Source organism: Anguilla rostrata, chromosome 7 (assembly GCF_018555375.3).
Source record: "Anguilla rostrata isolate EN2019 chromosome 7, ASM1855537v3, whole genome shotgun sequence".
NCBI lineage: Eukaryota > Metazoa > Chordata > Actinopteri > Anguilliformes > Anguillidae > Anguilla > Anguilla rostrata.
This window is the reverse complement of record NC_057939.1, coordinates 55305477-55327000: the sequence shown is the minus strand read 5'-3', so window position 1 is coordinate 55327000 and position 21524 is coordinate 55305477. Positions and strand designations below refer to the sequence as shown.

The 21524-nt window shown below is 46.2% G+C and overlaps 1 protein-coding gene across 2 annotated transcripts in view; it reads left to right on the top strand.

The window, feature by feature from the left end:
- The first annotated feature begins 260 nt into the window (after positions 1–260).
- LOC135260102 (zinc finger protein basonuclin-2-like) overlaps positions 261–21524 on the top strand; it is a 188119-nt gene continuing 166855 nt past the window's right edge. Inside the window, exon 1 of one of the 2 annotated variants that reach the window (XM_064345281.1) lies at positions 261–1206. In XM_064345281.1, the coding sequence (XP_064201351.1) occupies positions 1204–1206 (3 nt within the window). In that variant the 5' untranslated portion in view covers positions 261–1203. The remainder of the gene's footprint in view (positions 1207–21524) is intronic. The other variant, XM_064345283.1, reaches the window with a different exon arrangement.

Here is a 21524-nt window from a genome sequence, read left to right as displayed (position 1 = left end):
AAGTCCAAATATTAATGATTTCTTTCTGAATAATGCATTGTATTTAGCAGCGGTCTCATTCCAACACACTCCTATAAGAAAGGGAAGGTGTTCTGCCGAAGCTTTTGAAAAATAATAAGCAAGCAACTGAGCTAAGTGTTAATTACCATGTCTTATGAGCTTAATTAGATAAATACACATACTTCTCTTTCAAAAGACATCAACAGCTCGTCAGATATATTACGTACTTAAGTTATCTTTCATTTCTCAGAAAAAAAGCATTTAGACTCATATTGATATTTTTAATGACAGTCAGCGCTGTCAAAAAAGTCGATTTTTGCTTTAAATTTTTACAAGACATGAGTTGTTCGTCGCGAGAACGCGGCGTAGGCTACAGAGCCGTATTCGCGTACGCATCGCGGCGTTCCCCGCAATGAAAGTAAACGAAGTGGTTCGCAAGTAGGCTACTAATAAGTGCCTGACGGTTTTCATGTCTGCAGGGCAGGGTTTAGTTTAGTTGGCTCACTGTCACACACAGATGTGACTCTTTACCCTACACAACAGCGTGACGACCAAAATCCAGACTATAATTCACTCACGTTGTAGGCTACTCGGAAGGCAGAGCAGATCGACTGTGGAGTAAAATATAAGACGTATTTCAGCAAAGCGACGGTGAACGCTCCGAACTCCCAGAAATCGCTCGAATCGTCTGTTTTCCAGTCTGCTGTGCTTCAGCACAGTAAGCAGTTTAAACGCAAGCGAAGAGAGGGAGCTGACCGCGGGGCGAAAGATTCCTCTTTCCTCCCCAGGTGTACAAGAACTTGCTGTTTCTGAAAAGGGACACCAATAACAGCACACTTTTTCTTCTGTCAGCGCATTCCCTCCACACTTTTACGTTTCAGGATTTGGGAAAGGGGACAGCTGTGCTTTCAGATCCTACCGTGTATCACAAGGAACGTCTTCATGCATGATACCAACCACTAAGAATTCCGGAAAAAAATCCAAGCTAAGGAAGACGTGATTCGGTGTAGCGTATTAAAGTAATAAAACTGCCATTTCGACTGCGATTCAGCAGTGCGGTCCGGGACATCTTCAGACTTTTCAATCCCCCCTGAGATTGAAAGGGGGGGAGAAAAAACTTCCCCGCTTGAGGGCGAAATCAGACTTTTGGGGACGGCAAGTTCGAAAGCCTTAGGACCTGGTGTCTTCCTGCAACATGCAGACATGGTAAATATCGCAACGTTTCACTCCGGCAATCGGCTGTGCGCACTTTCAGACATACATTCACACAGACTCGGAACGGTGCGTGCCGAAGTTAAATAAAAAAACTTAAAAAATATATTCAAGGCCTAGCATGTTTAAATAGCCCAATCAGGGAAGCCGAAGGAACACTTAAGCTCGGAGTTATGTTCCTTCCCTTCTTATTCCGCTCTGTGTGTTCATCTTAAAGTCTTTGCTGTGCTCTGTTTCATTTGACCGATACCTAGAGTGTATTATTTTTATTATTTGACAGAAATCACTTTCATGGGCTATGTAGGTTACATTGTAGCATGCAATTCATTGCCTACATTATACATATGGATATATACAATATGCTAAAACAAACAATCGAGTGCAAAAGAAGAAAATTTTATTCTGTAGTGTAAAATTTATGTAACATCAATTTTAACCCAGGACCCGGGCTTTGAATCGTTTGTATAAATATATCCAAACTTAATTTTATCCTGACAAACATTGTACCGGTATTCCGGTGTTCTGGAATATTTTTATTAAACAATTCCCGTGCGGCATTGGGTAAAGTATCCTATGCCATAGCACACAATTACTTGTTGAATTTTTTAAAAAGTATACACAGTAAGCTGTAGCTAATCCTAAATATTAACAGTGACAGAACTGGTCGATTCATATTGTTCATCTGCGGACAACGTTATGAAATAATTAGACTGTGTGTGTGTGTGTGCGCGCGCGCGTGCGCTGGCGTTCGCGCGTGTGAGTGTGTTTGTGTGTGCTTGAAACTTACTGTAAGTGTGGTTTTGTCTGGGCGTGTGCATGAGTTTCAGGTAAAGTTTACTCTGGCCCAAGAAAAGTGTTTTGAACTGCAGTTTACCTGGGCATGTAGATTCCTCTGCTTAGTGAAATGTGTGGTGACAACAAGGTACTATCACTGACCAAAAAAAAAAAAAAAAAAACATGCTTGCAGCTTCAAATTTTAAGCAGTAAGTTTCAGGCACAACTAATGGAAGTGTATTTAATCTGAAACCTCATATAAAACTTGCTGTTCGCAGTGTTGCTTGCAACATTACGCAGTCCTGCCCTCGTATTTTATAGCCAAATACTGGGTTAGCAGTTTTCATGTAAAGTTTTAACTTTTCACCATAAGATAGTTATCTTAGGAAGGAACGTTGTTTTGTGTAAAACACATAGATACCCATCTAAGATATGGTGATAATAATGTGTTCTTGTTTTATTGGCATGTGAACATTGAATATAATTTTTCTTATGCTTGTACCATTACAAACACTTATTTAAGATATTGATAATGTAAGAAAAAATATGAAAGTACATATATAGTTATTCTTATGCCACCAGTCATGTATTTAGTAATGTAACCAGGAAGGTTTTGTTAAGATTTGAAATATCTTTTTTAAGACAGAACTGGTACTAGAATAGCTGTCAATGTAAAAGAAGTCAGACCGTAAATTCACAAATAAAACAGAAACATCACATGGAACACCATGACTGAAAACGCAAGTAAGGCACTTAGTGGATTGATTTATGACGTTAAAAGAACAGATGCAGCTGCATGTTTTATTGTAAATTTAGCAAATGTAACATATAATAGCCTATGAAACATCGTTACCGTTAGAATTCTTCAGTCAATTGTGACCAAACACAAATTAATATACGTTATATATTCCTACACTGGCCTTGACGTTGTGAGTGTCAAAAATCGAAGACACTAGGTACTGCTGAGATAATAGGTAAAATGCCAAAATTTACATTCTTTTGATCATTTAAAGAATGCCATGTTCATGATAGTTTTTCTGTAACGGGGAATAATTGACCATGAAAAGCCTTTCTAGGGTAAGTACATTTAGCATTTTCAAACCGAGTCCAATATATTTACCAGCGGTTTATCTACACGTACAGTCTATAATCCTTTCCTTCCTTTCCTGTACCGTGATCCCAAAGTGGAGATTCAGAAACATTTCACAGTCTGGCTGGTACGTACAGGTTCTGGGGAACAGACGTAAAGGGAGGGGTTCCGTGGAAGGATAGCTGTCTGAAGACTGCTTATCTGTGGGGAAACACTGAGGAAATAGGCGATGACTTGTGTCACATAGGAGAACTGGGCCTTGCTACTGCGGCTGCTCCGCTCACAGTTTACAGGTTAATCGCTGTGCATGATATTTAGGCCTGATCGAATTCCTGTCTGAATGGCCCCCTTTTTTAAGGTTGTGCAAGCGCTACGGTCAGAAATCCCCCATTTGCATTCCTGGAGCGTCGTTTGATCGCTTTTTACCTGCAGTTTCTGGGCAGGTCCGGACCTTCACGTCTCATCCTGCCGTGTCACAAGTCAATGCAATGTTGTCTTTTTTTTTTTTTTTTGGAGAAATTGGCAGATTGATACAAGGAGGGAGAGAGGGAGGGAAGGAGAGAGAGGGATAGAGAGAGAGGCTGAGAAAGGGGAGTGCTTTCATGTTCCAGCGCGGTCTCTGGCTGATTCGGCAGCGGGGCAGCGCCCCTCCGGGGCCCTGTAGATTCGGGGAGTAGATGATGGTGAGGCGGTTCAGTAAGCCCTTGGACAGGTAGCCCTGCGACGGTCCCCAGGGGGTCCCCCTTAATGAAGAACAGGTCTGCTTAGTTCTTCCTGCTCTGACCTCACGCTGTCCCCGCAGTTTTCTCCATTTGAACTCTCTCCCCACAAATGGATGTTTCCCTGTTATTTTCCCCCCTCCCAGTTTGGCCCTGGTGGGTGCTGAATTAACAGAGCAACTTAAGTTGGATAATACAGCTGTTCAGGCAGAAATCTGACCCTGCTCTCTCTTTTCTTTTTTTTTTTTTTGCTCTCGTGTTAGTCTTTCAGTGGGCTGGGAAAGTTAGGTGTCAGGAAGTTATTTTCAAACCAGGCTAATTACAGTAAAAGAGCTTAAGAACCCATGTTATACCGTATATGAAACTGCAGTTCTGATGTTTTTGTTCTGTACGCAAAATAAATGATCACCATTAGCAGCAAGAAAAAGTGAAATACTTATATTCTTCTCTTATTAATATGACTGAAAACACTACTACTACTACTATTACTACTAAGAATAATAATAATGATAATAATAGCAGTTTTAACCTTGATCTCATCATTGCCAAAACAAATATATTTTGGCACTCCCATTAATCAAATGTTTTAGCCATATTTGCAGATGCAATAAACCGTTTTGTCTGAAATGTTTGTACAGTATTATTGGCTCAGTTTTTCCATACGCTGAGCAGTTTTTTTATGAGACATGGTAGGATACGAGGAGAGAGAGAGAGTGAGAGTCAATTAAACAGCAGTTTCCACCTGATGTCACATTACATAGAAGGCTTTTTAGATGAAGAGACACAGGGTTTGGTTTGAAACTGTGAAGAGTACAGTAGCCATTAAGGAGTCTACAGACCTCCTCACTCTGTGTGGACACAACCACATGATGTGCTGTCGGTATTCATTCATTCTTACTGGTTTTTTGTGCGATATCACTGAACAAAACCAAGATGGTTGAGATTGCTAATAATTTCATGCATTTGTGATAGCGTTTTTGACATTCAGAGAAAATGTAATATTTAGCTAGCTCCCTTTTTTTAAAGATAGAGATTAAGTTTTTTTTTTTTTAAAAGGGACCCAAAGAAGGGATTTAATAAAGAGTGAAATTTTAAAACAGATGAGATCACAGGCAGTAACGTAATAAGCCTCGCAGTGAGAGATCTGCTTAATTAAGCAACAGTGCACATATATAATTATATAATATATATAACATATATAATTAATGTCCTGCAAATGTCTGAGCACTGTGCAGGAGGAGGTGAAGACCGTGTACATTCCTCTGCCCCAGAAACAAATATCACTGCTGCAAAATGTTTTCATCTAACAGACGAAACAGACTTTCAGAATTTCGGGAGAGGAAAAAAATAGTTGAAAATGTTTGCACAAGATACTGGGAGTGCTCCCAGTATTTTCTTGAGCGTGTAGGACTTATCAGCTGTGCACGCGAGAAGAATTCTCTCCAGTCGAAAAGATTTTGATGCCCCCGTCCAAATGAAAGGACTGTATTTGTAATACTCCGATATTGGGAAATTATTTTTTAGAAGATCTGTTTTATTTTATTTATTAGTCTTTTTTCCCTCAAAGAAGAAAGTGAGACAGAGAGGCCTAGTTGAAGTTATGACTAAATTGATTCTCTGAGGAGATGTAGATTAAAAGGGCAAGAAATGGAAATTAGACAGAGAAAGGGGGGGCGGGAGCTAAAAGAGGATTTCTGCTACAGAGAATATCTCCCTTTGATTAGTCACTTCTTTAAGACTACTTAAATCACACTCCTATCATTTTAATTTTGATTGTTAATTTTGGTTTTTAAAGAAGATTAACAGTCTGCCTTTGCTCACTAGGCCCTGTGTTTGTTCTGCATTTTTGTAAAAACTTACAATGGCCAGATACTGCAATTTTTTCCACAAACCTTTCAGTTTAAATATTGAGGTATCTTTTTCAGTTATATTCTTGCACAAAATATTAATACTACTGAGAGAACATTGTTATGTTAGTATACTTGTTGCAAAATGACCGTTCCCTCCATCTGTCGAATACTATTTTTTTTATGTTTAAAACTGAAATAATTTTCAGAGAAATACTATCGCTTTGTTTTGAAAGAATTTGGTTTGCCAGACAGTGTCCTTGCGACAGATTTGTGGGTGTGGGGGAAATTCTGGTTTATTTATACTTTTTTAAAAGGGTCTAGGCGTAATCTGTACAGATTGTGTAGCCGGAGAGCCTCGGCAGTGAGTGGTACGAACAGGAGTTGCTCTGTAATGAATGATGCATTTGGGAGGTATAAGGTTGTGGGGTAATATATGTATTACATCGCCCGTGCGCTCGCTCCAGCATGAGTTGTGGATCGCTGTACGGAAAACCCGTGGAAATGATGTGAAACGCAGACGGTCTTTTCTGCTAATAGTTTAGTGCCCCCCTCGCTCCAGTTTATAGCCAAATCACTGGATTGCGCAATAAGTTAAATGTAGAGTAGCCTTCCCACAATGCACCGCTGCCCTCAGGAACAGGGTCTGGGATGTTTTCTTTGGGCCGTCTTGTAGGGCTCGATTGCTAACTCTTCACTGCGTTTTCAACAGTTCAGCATTTCCTGTCAAAGAGAGCCTATGCCATGTCCTAAAGGTGTTTTTCTTTCGCTAAAGATCGGGGAAAGAAGGGACATGGAGAAGAGAAGAATTTTTGTTTCTACCCCTCTCTCTCTTTCCTCCATTTTGTGTCACCGTAGTGGCTTGTTGATATAATTTTAAAATCCCGGTTGAATATCATTTAATATGATAATTTTATTTTATTTTTTTGTTTTCAGACATCAATATTGAAGTTGGAAGCCTGGCTGTAGACAGCTGCAGCCTAGCATTGCATTATTATTATATTTTTTCAAATAATATTATTTCTGGCAGCTTCCTGTGTCTTGCGTTGATTCTGCATGTGTGTGCACGCATGAACGCGCACACGCGTGTGCGCACATCGTCTTGTGATGATGATGTGTAGGTTTGGCAGTGTTTTGAAAGACAGCGGTAACGTGCTGTACTCCAGAAGACTGGCTCGCCCCCGTCTCCTTATTTCGGGTCCTCCTCGGGGAAGGCCGGGCTGCGAGGTTGTAATGGAAAGAGACGCCTATGGAGACTAAATCAATCACTCGGCGGGAACCTCACCTAATGTCTCCGAATGCCGAGGAAACCCGCAGGACATCTTCAAAGAGTCACCTTAAGGGCGGCCATGTTTCCCTCGCAGTTCCGCGCGGTGCTGCGTCGCTGATTTCATTTCGGTAATTTCATTTTATTTAATTAGATGTGCTGCGTGATTTTTAATTGTGCGCTCCGGCTTCTTTTGAGCGGGGAAGTGGGACTGGGGCGGCCTTTCGCGAGGAACACTCATCGCGGGGAGCGGGGCGAGTGGGGCGAGCGGGGAGGAGAGGGGAGCGGAGGGCGGGGCGAGGGGAGAAGCGGGCGAGGGGAGAGAGCGGGAGAGCGGAGAGAGGGAGGCGGAGAGAGTGGGGAGAGCGGGGAGAGAGTGGGGAGAGCGGGGAGAGAGTGGGGAGAGCGGGGAGAGAGCGGGGCGAGCGGGAGAGGGGGAGGCGAGGAGCGAGAGAGCGGGGACGGGAGAGCGGCGAGGGCGGAAAGCGAACATGACAGGTAGTCCGCGGGGAAGGGACAGTGCGGTGTGCTCGCTGATAAAAACGAAATTGCAAAGAGGCTTCCTTCATCTGACTTAGCGTTCCTCCAGGGGAGGCGCGTAAATGTGCGCATGACCAGGCCTGTCCCCCCCCAACACCCCCCAGCCCGGTCCCCCCCCCAACACCCCCCAGCCCGGTCCCCCCCCAACACCCCCAGCCCGGTCCCCTTACTCCAGCATGTGTCTTCCACACCCTTTCTTTGCGATGACCTTAGCGTTTATCAAAGGGCCCCCCCCCCCCACCCCGTGCCCCCCCACCCTGTGCCAAAATTCCTCCCGGTATCTGCGTGTTTGGGAGGGCCAGCCATACGAGCTCAGACACAGACACACACACACACACACACACACACACACACACACACAAAAACGTCTCTGCTGAAGAACAAGCTGTTTTAAATATTGTGACTGTCTGAAACGACTGTCCTTGCTAAGCCTCAAACCAGGGAGCCTGTCCTCGCCCCCCCCATATACACACACACACACACACACACATCCCCCCCCCCACCCCCATCCTTTATTGCACCCCTTGTCAGTTCTTCCTATTCATTTAACCTTTCATTAGTGTCTGCACAGGCTCTCTGTCTGTAGGAAGGAACAATGCCAGAAAGCCCCACTGCTACAGTTATTAGATTCTTCAGCCCTTACCCAGCAACAGCCTGAGGAGCCGGGGAGACGCTTTGTGGAAGTGGCAAGTTTCCTGGGGGGGGTGGCAAATCAGGGGGGGTGGTGGGGGTGGGCAGGCCCCACCAGGCCTGTCAAGGACATGTGCCACATGTTGGTAGTGCGTCCCCCCCCCCAGTCAGAGTGGAGAGTATGCGTGGAGGGGGGGGGGGGTTCTTGCAGAAACTGCACTCTGGATGAGTTTACTGAAAACACAAACAGTTAGTGCAGGAATTCTGCATTTAATCGGCAGCGGGGTGGGGTGGGGTTTTGGGGCGGGGGGGGCAGGGGCGGGGGCGGGGGCAGCGGGGCAGGGGTGGGGGGTCTGTACCCAGAGGAGAGGCTGAGGAGAGCTCTCGTCTTCCTGTGTCAGCCCCCAGTTCTGTCTGGTTGGCTTTAAAAACGGGAACACATAAGAACGCTTCTCCACGCCTTTTATTCCTCAATGTGCTGGATTATAAAAAAGACCTATGGTTGTGTGGAAAGACAGTTTCATGGTTATGCTGTCCGCAACATTGTGGAGAAGGACTGTACCGTTAAAAACAAACGCATGTTTTGACTATGCGCAGCCATACTGTACGTACTGCTGAGGTAGCGTAGCCTGATAGCACGTTGCTCGAGTGTTAGCATTTGTGGATGTGTAGCTACATGTAAAAAGCGCTCAGAGGTTTCATCGGTTGCGCCGCGAGCGCTAAGACTGTCCTTCGCTGAACCCTCGCCGACGCCCCAGCCGAGCCACTCTCAGCTGCGCGGAATTAAATGCCAATGCATCAGCAGGCTTGTTGCCGGCGGAGGGAAGTGTCACCTGGAGGTTATTAATTGCTCACCTGTCCGAGGAGATTGAGACGCTTGGAGGGCGGAGCAGCGCGCCGGGCGCCGCGGAGTCCGTTCGGCCGCGGCCTGATGAAGCCCATCCCTCTTCCCCTGTCACTCGCCCTGCGCCCGGCCACCGCTCAGCTCCCAGACCACAATACACTGCTGTCCTGCTAATGGAGCCTGCGGACCCCACTTAGAGCACAGCCCGAGCAGGCTGGACTGAGGGGCCACCCCCCCCCCCCCCCGCCCCCCAGCCCCGCCGACCCCCCAGCTCCACTGCCCGGACTCTCCATCTTTCTGATGGGTCACTGGTCTTCTCCCACGTTTGGAGTGGAGCTGAAATTAATATCATGGCCGAGATCGTCCTCCAATATTTCCCCTTGCCTTCTGATTATCAAAATAAAGATGTAAAATGAATTTATAAACAAAATAAATTATTACTTTTATTTGACTGCTAAACTGCATTCACATCCATCTGAGATGAGATGGATCGTGCTGTGAAACTGTAAATGTCATTTATTTGGGACGGCGTTATTATCATGTCCAATACTAGTCGCAGTATGTTAGGAAAGTTAGGTGTGGTGGAAAAAATTACTTTGGCTATCTAAAGCGAGCGGTTCTATGATCACTCCGTGACCTCACAGAGCAGCGAAGCCTGATAAACGTGATGGTGTGCCGTAGCGTTTCAGCCCGAAGGCCGACCGGACCGGACCGGAACGGACCGGACCACAGGCGCGGCGCAGCCGTCCGCTCAGCAGTGGCGGTACGTGGCGGGACGTGGGCCCGGTCGAGCGAGAGGCCACCCCAAACTCGCTCTGGGCTGTCACACGTGTTCAGATCCCAATCTTAAAACAAACATTCCTGGCTTAACTGATGGCTTTCGCGTTGCATTAATGCATGGTGAAGGAGCCGCACAGTATGTGTGACTGTTTTCTTTTTTTCTTTTTTGGGGAGGGGGGGGGGTGCGGGTTTGTGGGTCCACTGTATACCCACTTATGCCAGGTTTAATATAATTAAATGGAATGTTTTAATGGCTTGAGGCCATTAGAAAGGTTGAAGTATGCTTGGCCTCTGGCTGGATGTGAACCCTGGGCCTCGAAGAAGGCGAGTTACTTAATGGCCTACCCCACTGGGCAAGAGTCAAGGCTGTAGAACGGATGACTTAGCAACAACTTAATGTATTAACATTTTAATCACTGTTTTTTGAAATATCACTGTGAAACATGTTTGAATCTGTTAAGCTTTACACGTGTAACAAGTGTTGTGCCAATATCCCACCAGTTTTTTTAAATTTATTTTTTACCTAGTTTGCCCAAGTTATCTTGCTGTAGGTATGTTCTACCAACATATGGGTTTTGCCAGTGCAGGGTAGGACCCACAAAAAGTACATGAATACAAACGGGTCACCCTTTGTTGTAGAACTTACACCACTGCAGTATGTTCTTCCAAAAATGCAGTAAGTGGGTAGAAGAAACACAATCTGAAAACTAACAGTAAGTAGAGTTCCAGCAACTCTATCGCTCTTCAGTGATTACAAGTAAAACAACTTTCCTGTCTGACTGAATTTTTGGCTTTGTTGTTTCGGTTCTGTAAGCTGTTCGGCACTCTACTTTGTTCTTGGCATTATAAAAATTAGGGTCATTAAGGTACAATGGCTCGCCAGCCTAAAAGGTAACTTCACGGAAAATGTTAAATTCCTGTTCCTTTACTTACTGTGAAATCTTTTGGCATCCTGAAAAATAAATAGTACATTTCATTGCACAGGACTGTCCATTTCCTCAACATTTCTCCTTAACTTTTCAAAGCATTATAAATAAGAATAAAAAAAAGAATAATTCTTTCTTTTATTCACCAGCACTGTGATCCAGCGATCACTAAAAACTACCGTGCCAAACCAAGTTTGTGGAAAACAGTGTGACGCTTGCATTTACGAGCCAAAGTTAAGGACCAATGTTGATTGAGTACATGCCTAACCTATAGCTGTTAAAAATATAGCTAAAAGGCAGGGATTTTGAATTATTTATTTTTGAATTTAAAAAGGAGAAATACAACCCCTGAAATAATTGAGAGACATTCCAGAGCTATTGACCTCCATTGCCAAGGTGTTTGACTAATTTTGGTTGGAGTCCACATGACTCTGCTGCTTGTACAGACTGTTCTCTCGAAGTCGCTGTGAAGTCTGTGAACTTTAGGAAGGAGAGAGGCCGTTTTCATCTTCTATGGTCTGCGTTTCCTCCTCTTCAAGTTAACACAGGCATTTTATTTATTTATCTTTCAGTAATTACATTTCTGGTTCCTTTGGTAGAACGTTATTGCTTTATATACACGGTCCCTATAGGAATTTAGGAGATTTTATATTTTTGTTGGGCTATTGTAAGTGAGGTGTTGGAATCCCATTTACCAATTGCAACCACCTGGCTTGGACATATATACTGATATACTGTACTGCAGTAAATTTGATACACTGCACATATGATTATTTTTGTGTGTCTATATATATATATATATGTGTGTGTGTGTGTGTGTGTGTGTGTGTGTGTGTGTGTGTGTTACTGTGGGGATTATGGATGTGTTTCCTTCAATCTCTCTGAGATTTCTCTGTGCTTTATGTCCGTGGCATCGTATATGTGTTATTTATTTCATGTTTTCCTTTGGCGTTCTGTTTAGGCTCGTATTAATTGTGAGGCATCCTGGCCTCTTTCAGCCCCCAGTTCCCCCTTTCGATATTTGTTTTTGTAGCTAATTCTGTGTGATATGGCAGAGCCTCTCCTAATCGATGAGCTCATATTGCGTTTCATAGTTTGGTCAAATATCTCGCCGTCTCCTGAAGAAGCTCTGGGCTCTTAATAAACCCCACCGCGTCCCTGGGGCCTTCCCAGAGTGCACTGGGAGCTCGGTCAGCGAGGCCTGCACTTGTTTGTGTGTCCCTGTTAATGTGGATTTATTTATACGTGTAGTTATCCAGACCTGCAACATGCAGGGAAACTGTACAAAAACACGACAGCACTTCCGGTTTTAACCTCTTTGAGTGATCGCTCCTGTTTGCCGTGTCCTGCAGATTAAAATGTTGGCCCGTGACAAAACTGGTCGGGTTGGGGGCGGTGACTCTGTGTCTGGAAGTTATTACGAGGAGGCATTTCAATCGTGAAGTTATGCGGGGTGTAACAATATAGGTTAAATACGTGCAGGAAACTTTCTGACCTTGCGTCTTCCTGGCTAATCTCTCCTTCCAAAGTACACACTGAAGATGTCTGGAGCGGCAGTGAGGAGCGATGCATTGTTGGATCTTAGGAAACGAGGAACCCAGCCATCATATGCGAGATTTGTCCCTTAGATGATACTCGAATGGCTGCATCCGTTATGGCAGACAGTACAGCAGGGTAGGCAGTGACCGATTTCTGTCCGTAGCAGACGGATGATGTCACAGAGCCGGCTATACCGTTGACATCTTCGCCGCGTGCTCACCTGAGTGAGGGCCCATAGCGAGCCTGTCGGACGGGAGGAGAAGGACGGAATAACAGAGCGCTAGTAAACTGAGATGACTACAGGTCTGTGCTGCAAGAATAGCACCTTTGGAGCAACCTGTCATTACAGGCAACTTTCTCTTAAATACCCATAATTAGATGCATTCCACAACTTAATATTTTGCAATAAAACGTGATGCGACTTGAGCGGCAAAGTGACTTTCCTGCGCGTTTCCTCAGGAGCCTCGATGCGGCGGAGCGGTGTAGCGATGCTAGCGTGGCCGAAAGTCCCCCTCTGAGCTTTTGGAAATTTTAAAAGGTGGTTGGAATCACGTCCTACACGAGCTGTTTCGATGGCTGCCTGCCTTGCTGTTTATAAGGCAGTCCCATGTTTTTACAAGGCAATGAAATGATTTGAAACAAATGTTATTAATAAAAGCAGAGAATGTCGATGTACTTAATTTCAACCTAAGGCCTCCGCTTGGTTTTTGTAAAGCTGAAGGAAAAAAAATCCCAGAATTCCACATTCTGAAGGTAGAATGTATAGCACCTGGCTGCTCCCATCACCTCTGACGTGGGAAAGGTCTCAGAAACCCAGCTTTGCTGTTTCTTTATCGAGCCCCGTTCTCCTGAAACTCCTGAGAAGGAGTGGAGCAGCTCTTGGCTCCTCATTGGTCGGGGTTAATAGGAAAGCTCTCCAGGTGAATGGAAGGTGTTTGAGGATTTTTTTTGGCACGTTTGAATCTTGTCTCTCTGGGTCATTGGGAAAAAAAGCTAAAGGATTCCTTGCCCACATTAACCTCTGTAGAACTCAATTTTTTTTAGAGGCGTGTTTTTCAGGAGAGATTCACATCTCTATGTCAATACCGAACCCCACCAAAGGTACCCCCCCAAACCCCCCCCCCCCCCTCCCCCCAGAGGTACCCCAGAAATGCAGGCAGCTTTGCTGCATTCTGCTGATAGGGTGCATTATTTCAGACAGTGCAGGAAACCAAATCTGCTACTGGAAAAAGAAGAGACGGGGAGCATTTAGATTTTTCTTTTTTTAAACTGCCCCCTTCAGAACCTTTTTTGCTCTCGGTCTGAGTATATTTAATCAGGTTCTCATGGAACGTATGAAATATTTAAGTTCCAGGCTCAGGACCCGCCATGCTGGATGTGTTTACTCAGCAGCGAAAGAGTTCTCGCAGGTACATGCCAACGTCACTGGCTCTTCCCAGAAGAAAATGCTTTTTCTGTGGAAATGTTCATTTCACCGCGAACCCTGAGCGTCCCGAAGACCTCCGGCTTCATCCTGCTGCTCCGACTTGACAACTTTTTTTGTTGCGAGCGGGCCGCCCTGACACCTTTTTACAAAAAACAAAAAAAACTAGTCAGACGGGGAGTCTGCCTTGAGGCCGATGCCCGCGCCCGAGGTCTATAAAACTGAACCCACACTGTCAAAAGTCTCGGAGCCCGACTGGAGACGGAGATCCCACTGAACCCTCCGCCGGAGTCACGGACGGCGTTAACATCGGCCTTGTCCTTTCGGCGTCGCGTCTGGCCTGACATCGTCCGCTCTCCTGCGTTAACGCGCGCCAGAGGACAGATTTATCCGGCCGGGCCGGGTCCCGCTCGCCAGCGCAGGGGTGGTGGAGCGAGGTGAGGAGAAGCGGGGCCAATCCTCCCGCTCCCCAAACATGAATGTATTCCTTTTCATTGGGCCGCACGGCTCATTAGTGCTCCTTCCCCACATGTGTTGGGAATATGGAGTGGGCCTCGTACCCCGTGTGGCCGTCCTGCAAGAAAAAGAAAAAAAAAAAACCCCAAAAATCCACATAGGGGAAGATGTGGGCTGAAAGTCGAACTGCTGCACCCTGATGCTATCAAGAGGGGAACGTCTGAGGGTCCTAATTGTTGTCCCCTGGTGAAGTTCGACATAAGGAACCATGTGCTTTATGCACAGACTGAGAAAACTAGCGATAGCTGAGAACTGATCCAGCTGCCACATCACATACTCTGAGAACACTGCACAGTTGCTGCTGTACTCAGCCATAGAGAGTGAATGAATGTATTTGCCGTTTATATTAGACTCATATTATTTGTTAAATATTTCTTTATTTGTGTTCATTTTACAGTCTTTTCAACTGACATGAACTACTGAGCAGGGTACATTAGGTCACTTAACATATCCTAAGGATATGATGATGGTGATGATTATTATTATTTATTTTTAAAAGATATTTTTAAAATTATTATTCATTGCCTTCCATGGAGCATAACTCTGAGAATGTTTTTGACTGAAAATGAACTGAGAGGCCGTGGCAGCGGGGGCCCTCCTGAGTGCGGTTTCGTGCCGCGACTTTTTGCCGCATTTACAGGTAGTTTTTACAGGTAGTTTTTACAGACAGTTGAGAGTAAATGAGAGGTGAGGAAGAAGGTAACGTCTGCAAGCTGTCGACTGCGATGATCTACCCGGCACCGTTTTTCTGCACAAAATGACATAATTGCAGCAAAAGTTAATAATGATCGTTGAAAGATTTGGTCATATTACAACATCTTACCTCAGTCAGTCGAAATAAGTTCACTTGCTAAACATGACATGTTCAGGCCCGATGTCACATTCTGTTATAATGAATCATATAAAATTCACCCTTACACCCGTACACATAATGCATAAACAAGCTGAACGTATTACATTGCCACTTATTTTATATCACACGACTTCAAAAGCACTCAACCTGAGGATGACATTTTTTAAATTTTTTAAATGTCAGCAAAAATTATTTTTATTTAAACATTATTTTGTTCACTGTGGAGTGAGGCTCGGCAAATGCTTTCAGGATCATTTATAAATGAGAAATGGAGAATAAAATAACTGTGAGGTCAGCGTGTCCCACAGACCAGCTCTGGTTGTGTCACAACAGAAAAGATTTATTTGTTTAAAAAAAGTAAGGGCAGGCCAGATCTATGCAAATACACGATGACCGACAAAAATTTACGGTAAATTCATGAAAAATGTATTGTCATTAAATTGATTGATCTTAAAATCTATTTACCCAACTTGGAAGTGGCGCAATTGATGCGGCACTTGGAGGAAATGACACATCTCCCATGTATTCATCAGGACTACAGCCTGTGGATCATCATAATCCAAACAAATGACAGAGCTGTGTATTTTTTCAATCCAAGTCGCCAGTGTCCAGTCATGGAGCGGATTCCTCTCGTAACCCACGGCTACGTGACTCAGTGACACTCACTATTGATGGCGGGATGGGGATAATGCGCTGTTGTGATATAAATACATACGCACATTCACGCGTTATAATCACCATTAGCCTCCCCTCATCCCCCTAATCCTTAAATGGATAAGCCAAACTGTAATTAGCCAAATTGTTGCTATAATTATCTTCAATTATACTTTATCAGCCAGATAGCAACTCCTTTCAAAGTAGAGGGTTGGCTGTAACTATGTGGTGTATTAAATGCTAATGTCGTCCTCAAGTCTCCAGGTACCTGCTCCTCTATCGCTGAAGGAGTGAAAGGAGGATTTAGTATAGCCATTATTGTAACGGCCATTAAAGTCTATTATGTAGCCATACAGTAGTAGTCCGTTAAGATTGCATCTAAAATGTTTAGTGGGCATTTTAGAACTAAGTTCGGTTTTTTGATCAGTTTGTGGTAATGGGTCATGTCCAAATTAAAAGATTCCTAGCATTTTCAGCAAGCTTTGCAAACGATTTGCAAATTGTTTCTTTTATATACTTCTTTCTGTGCCTTTTTTTTTTCAGCTGAAATGTGCACAAGTACCAACTGCCAGTTCTGTGCACTATGAGGACACTTTGAGAGGAGATCTTAAAAGAAACCTCCTTTTGTGAGAGACCTCATAATGTTCACTTTGTCCTCGGATATCTGAACGGTGGTACCGAGGATCATGGGAACTTGATGATGCTCAGCTGACATGCTATCTCTCCTACTGCTCCACGGCCCGTTTGGCAAGAGGGTGCGTTTTAATTGCTCGACCGGTTCTGTGTCACTTTTTCAATGGGAATTATTATTCGATTATCTGGCGATCGTCCAAAATGATTGATATGTTTACCTCATGACCGATAGGATTCCTGGTTGAGTGTTGGCTATCGCGGTCAGTAAAAAGTTCATGGGGATCACATTATCCGCTCATTTGAGATGAAGTAATAGCTGAGTCAGCCGAGTTCCTTTTATCAGGGAACTGCAGACGAGTCACTTGGTTGGAGTGTTTAGGTTTCAGAGTGGGTCAGATGGCTTCAGTACAGCCCCAGGAAGCTGGTGTGGGGCTGCACAGGACTATCAGACGGAACAGTAGACCATTTCATCTGCTTCTCACACTCAAGTGGAGCTCCCCGAAGTCACACTGCTGAAAAAAATGAAGGCCCAGTTGAAATAATACTCTGGAGTTGTAGTTGCGTAAGAGAACAAGTAGTGCATTGGAATCAGGCGATGTGTGTGATTGTGTGTGTGTGTGTGTGTGTGTGTGTGTGTGTATACTGTAGGTGTGTGAGTGTGTTGCTCTGTGTGTGTGTGTGTGTGTGAGTGTATACTGTAGGTGTGTGTTGTTTGTGTGTGTGTGTTGTTTTGTGTGTGTGTGTGTGTGTGTGTGTTGCTCTGTATGTGTGTATGTTGCTCTGTATGTGTGTGAGTGTGTGTAGCTGTGTGTTAGTGTGTATGTTGCTGTGTGAGTGTATGTGTGTGTAGCTGTGTGACTCGGCGCTCCCGCTCCCGTGCTGCTGCCCCAGCAGGGCCTGCTCAGGACCCCTCCGCGCTCCCGCGCTCCTCTCCGCCGGCTCGTATTTCAGTTTGCTCCCAGGAGCTCGCAGGTCCGTGCCAGACGGAAATCGCTGAGGCTGCAGGAGCCCCTTCGGAGGCCGCGGGGAGGAGGGACAGGCCCAAACAATCGGGCCCAGTCCTCCCGCTCCCCAGGCTGCTCGGGCACACAGGGTGACTCCTCTCTGCTTCTGCGCTCGCCCCCCCGCATCCCTGAACCCACCCCCCCCGCCTTTACCCCCCCCCCCGCTTCCCTCTGCTCCACTCCCCCGAGAGTCAGCCGCGAGGCCATCCAGTCATACGCTGTCCGTCAGGCGTGTTTACCCTCCCCCGTGACAGCCGACACATCTGGAGCGCATATTCAGGTTATTCCGCTGCCACCAGACGCATTCCGCCAGATCATTTCAGCGGTTGTTATGGCGATCCTCTCCCCTCCAGTGATTTTCGAGTTGCATGACAGAAATTGCTGGAGCTGGAGAGAGAGCGAGAGAGAGAGAGAGCAGGGTAGGAGAGGCAGGTGGGGGATGGGGTGTGGGGAAAGGGGGGCTGTAGGGAGGGACGGGAGGGGGACGGGGAGGGCAGGGGCGAGGGGCAAAAGTCACTGGGATCAGAAGGGGGCTTTTTGTCAGGGCGAGTTTGTGACTGACCAGACCTTATTTTCAGGAGACGCGTGTAATGAAGCGAAGCAGGGACGCGTCTGCCCGGTCGCGCGTCTGCGCTCTTCTCTCAGACTCTGCGTCCGTTTCGGTCTCAGCTGCGCCGGTGTTCTTGGACGGGGAAGATCTGCCCAAAAGGCTCTCCCCTCACGACGGGCCACTTTTCCGCCTTTGTGGAGCTCGGCTCTGAAAAGTGTTTCTAAGCCAATTTTGTCAAAGTATTCCAGCCCCCCGAGTCCACAGCAAGTAAAACAATTTGCAGGTCTTGTATTGTTTGTCTAAAAATGAAATAAGTGGAGCTTATGCCACTGCAATTTGGAACACTGTCTCGGAAGGTAATGCTGCTCCAGATAAGCAAAGCTAATAGGTCAAATATATGGGGAGAAAAAGAGACTATACTTATTCCATTTCCTCACAAACATTTGGCTGTTTCGGGAGTAAATAGGGAAACAATAATTTCTTCCTGACTAAAGTAGGATATCTTTCTTACCTCTAATGTATCTGGGCCTGCACTGATGTACTGTACAACAGCAAAGTAAGACTTAATGGTCTCAGTTTGGAGTTATTCAAAGTTTATATTGTGTGATACTCTCTTTAAAGAAACAACCTTCGGTGTGTTTCGTTTTTGTGTGTGTTTTTTTTAGGGATGTTATTGTTCTTAGTTTTCGTCTTTTAGAGTTCATGAAATTAGATTAAAAGTAATTCCTCAGATTTGCTGAATATAATGGGCCACCTAAGAATATACTCAGTTTGGGCAATGAAATGCGTTCAAATTCCAAATATGTAAATGGATGAAGGTATAGTACTGCTCATTTCCTTTTTAAAAATCTAAAACGATCTAAAAAACAAAACAAACTTAAAAAGTATGTATCAGGCAGAGTGCTCTGTGGTGTAAGGGGTCTGTAAAGTGTCAGCAGGCGTGAACGAGGAACGAACAGCCAGTGTTGCGTCTTCAGAAGGCCTCAGAAGCTCAGTCGCCACGCGCAGGAAGTGGTGCCCCGACGCGCAGGAAGTGGTGCCCCGACACGTCGGTGGCGGGCCGCTCTCTGAATAAAAAGACTCCTTCCGTTTGGGAGCACATCAAGCGAATGAGAGCGCTGTGTCCCCCCCGGGCGGTGGGACGGGACCCTGTTTGACATCATCTTCAGCGCCATCTGCATAGGGCAGGGCTGGGGCGTGCTGCTGGGGCTCTGGGGCTCTTCCATGCATTTATTTTATTCAGCTCTGTGTCTGTGGTATCCAGGGCCTGGATCTCCCAAACTATCCCTGCTACCATCGTTCCTCTAGGGCCCCCCCCCCCCCACACCCACCAGCACTGTCACCTCACCCAGCCCCCCCCCCCCTCCAGTTGCGTGCTGGGGCTGCATGCTAAGAGCATTTTAGCGGATAGCTGTCGGAATGTTGCGGAAATCTCCAGAGATGGACCGGCTAGTGCTCGAGGTTGTTAGGCCTTGTGAAGGAGAACAAAGACATGAGAGCGATCCTGGCTAGTCCCCGTCACCCAGCCCCTTGAATATCATCTCCCCTGCTAAACCCCCCCCCCCCCCAAACCTTCCCATGATGCTTGTATTCCCATGCCGGTGTAATGGAGCGATTCCCTGAGCTGTTGCATCACCAGCTTCACCTGTCTTAGACATCCTCCTCCGCACACTGAGATCTGCCGTTTGATTGGCTGTTCCGATTCCCTCCCTCCTCACTTCCTGTGCTGACCAGCCAGGTCACGTGATTAGGGATCGCGGTGTGTGGCCCGTCCCCCCCAAAAAACACGGGGGCAATTTCCAATAAACCTCCTGAAGTCAGGACATAATATTGAACATGGCTCTGTTCCCCACTCTGGGCTTGACACAATAAATAGTGTAGATTAGAAAATCTGAGATAATATAAGAACACTGATCTTATTTCCAGGTGTGTATCTCTCTCTTTCTCTCTCTTTCTCTCTCTCTCTCTAATATTTGCGTATTTTTAATAATTTATTGAGAGCCGGATTTCTATTAGTGAACGCAAACTTCCAGTCGAGGGCTTTCGTACGACTGCAGAGTTTCGACGGCGACTCCCCCCCCGAGTCGCGGGGCGTCCGACTGGATGAAAGCCGTCTCTGCTTTCGTCGTTCTGGACCCTCGGATGTGCGCTTGGGGAGAGCAGATGTCAGCGCGCCGTAAACAGGAGCCAGGCGGTGCGTCCCGCTGCGTCCCAGTGACAGGGAGATGGGGGCGGGGGGGGCAGGGAGAGGCGCTGGGCCGTCCCCAAACTCATTCCGCAGTCCGGCTGCGGCACCGGTGGGCAGTTGCTCTGGGCCTCGCCACCGCGTCATACCGGGGGGGTAGTGGGGGGCGCGTGGTCAAGGTTTTTTGAATGTGTCTTTCTCTGGGGCCAAGGCCCTTTTAGAGGCTCGTCCCGACTAATTGAGGAGGGGGACAGACTTTCACCTGTGGCCATGGGACACGCCCACAGTTAGCTTTCCCCACAATCACAGTGAAGAGACCCTTCCTGTAGACGGTAACATTTTGAGGTAGACTCTTATTACATTACATTACAGGCATTTAGCAGACGCTCTTATCCAGAGCGACTTACACAACTTTTACATAGCACTTTACATTGTATCCATTTATACAGCTGGATATATACTGAAGCAATGCAGGTTAAGTACCTTGCTCAAGGGTACAACGGCAGTGTCCTTACCCGGGAATCGAACCTGCGACCTTTCGGTTACAAGCGCAGTTCCTTACCCACTGTGCCACACTCCGTCCTCCGTACTCCGTCCTCCTTATTACCAAGCAGAATTTTCTCATGAATAATTCATTTATTTTTATAAATGCTAATTCGGGCGGTCTGAGTACTGAAATTAACCGAAGGAGGAATTCCATGCTTTGTTTTCAGAGCGAGATTCCTACTCCACCACAAAAGCGAATCTCTCCTCACTCCCTTTGAAATGGCAGCGTGAACCTTGTGTGCTCTTTTTGAGATCCTTTTCTCTGTGTGTGCGCGTGTGTGTGTGTGTGTGTGTGTGTGCGTGCGTGCGTGGGTGGGAGTGTGTGTGTATGTATGTGTGTGTGTGTGTGTGTGTGTGAGCGTGCGTGTGTGTGTGTATATATGTGTGTGTGTGTGTGTATGTGTATGTGTGTGTGTGTGCGTGCGTGCGTGCGTGTGTGTGTATGTGTGTGTGTGTGTGTGTGTGTGTGTGAGCGTGCATGCGTGTGTATATGTATATGTATATGTGAGTGTGCGTGAGTGCGTGTGTATGTGAGTGCGTGAGTGCGTGTGTATGGGTGTGTGTGTGAGCGTGCGTGTGTGTGTGTATATATGTGTGTGTGTGTGTGTATGTGTATGTGTGTATGTGTGTGTGCGTGCGTGCGTGCTGCGTGCGTGCGTGCTGTGTGTTATGTGTGTGTGCGTGTGCGCGTGTGCGTGTGTGTGTGTGTCTGTCCACTCACAGTATTTTCTTTAGAAGGGCTCCTTCCATTTTAAACGTTGGATTTCACATGAAACAGAGCTGACACAGTGTTCTTTTTCCCAGTAATTTCCCAGCTTTGGAAGGGACCGCAGGACCACCTGGACAGCACACCAGCCCCCCCCGCCCCCCCCGTCCCCCCGTCCCCCCGTCCCACCCCCGGTCTGATGAGCGTCCAGCTTTCCGCCCCCCCCCCCCCCCCCCCCCCTGATAACAAATAGCCAGAAAACCGCGGCCCTTTTTCGGGGAGTTCT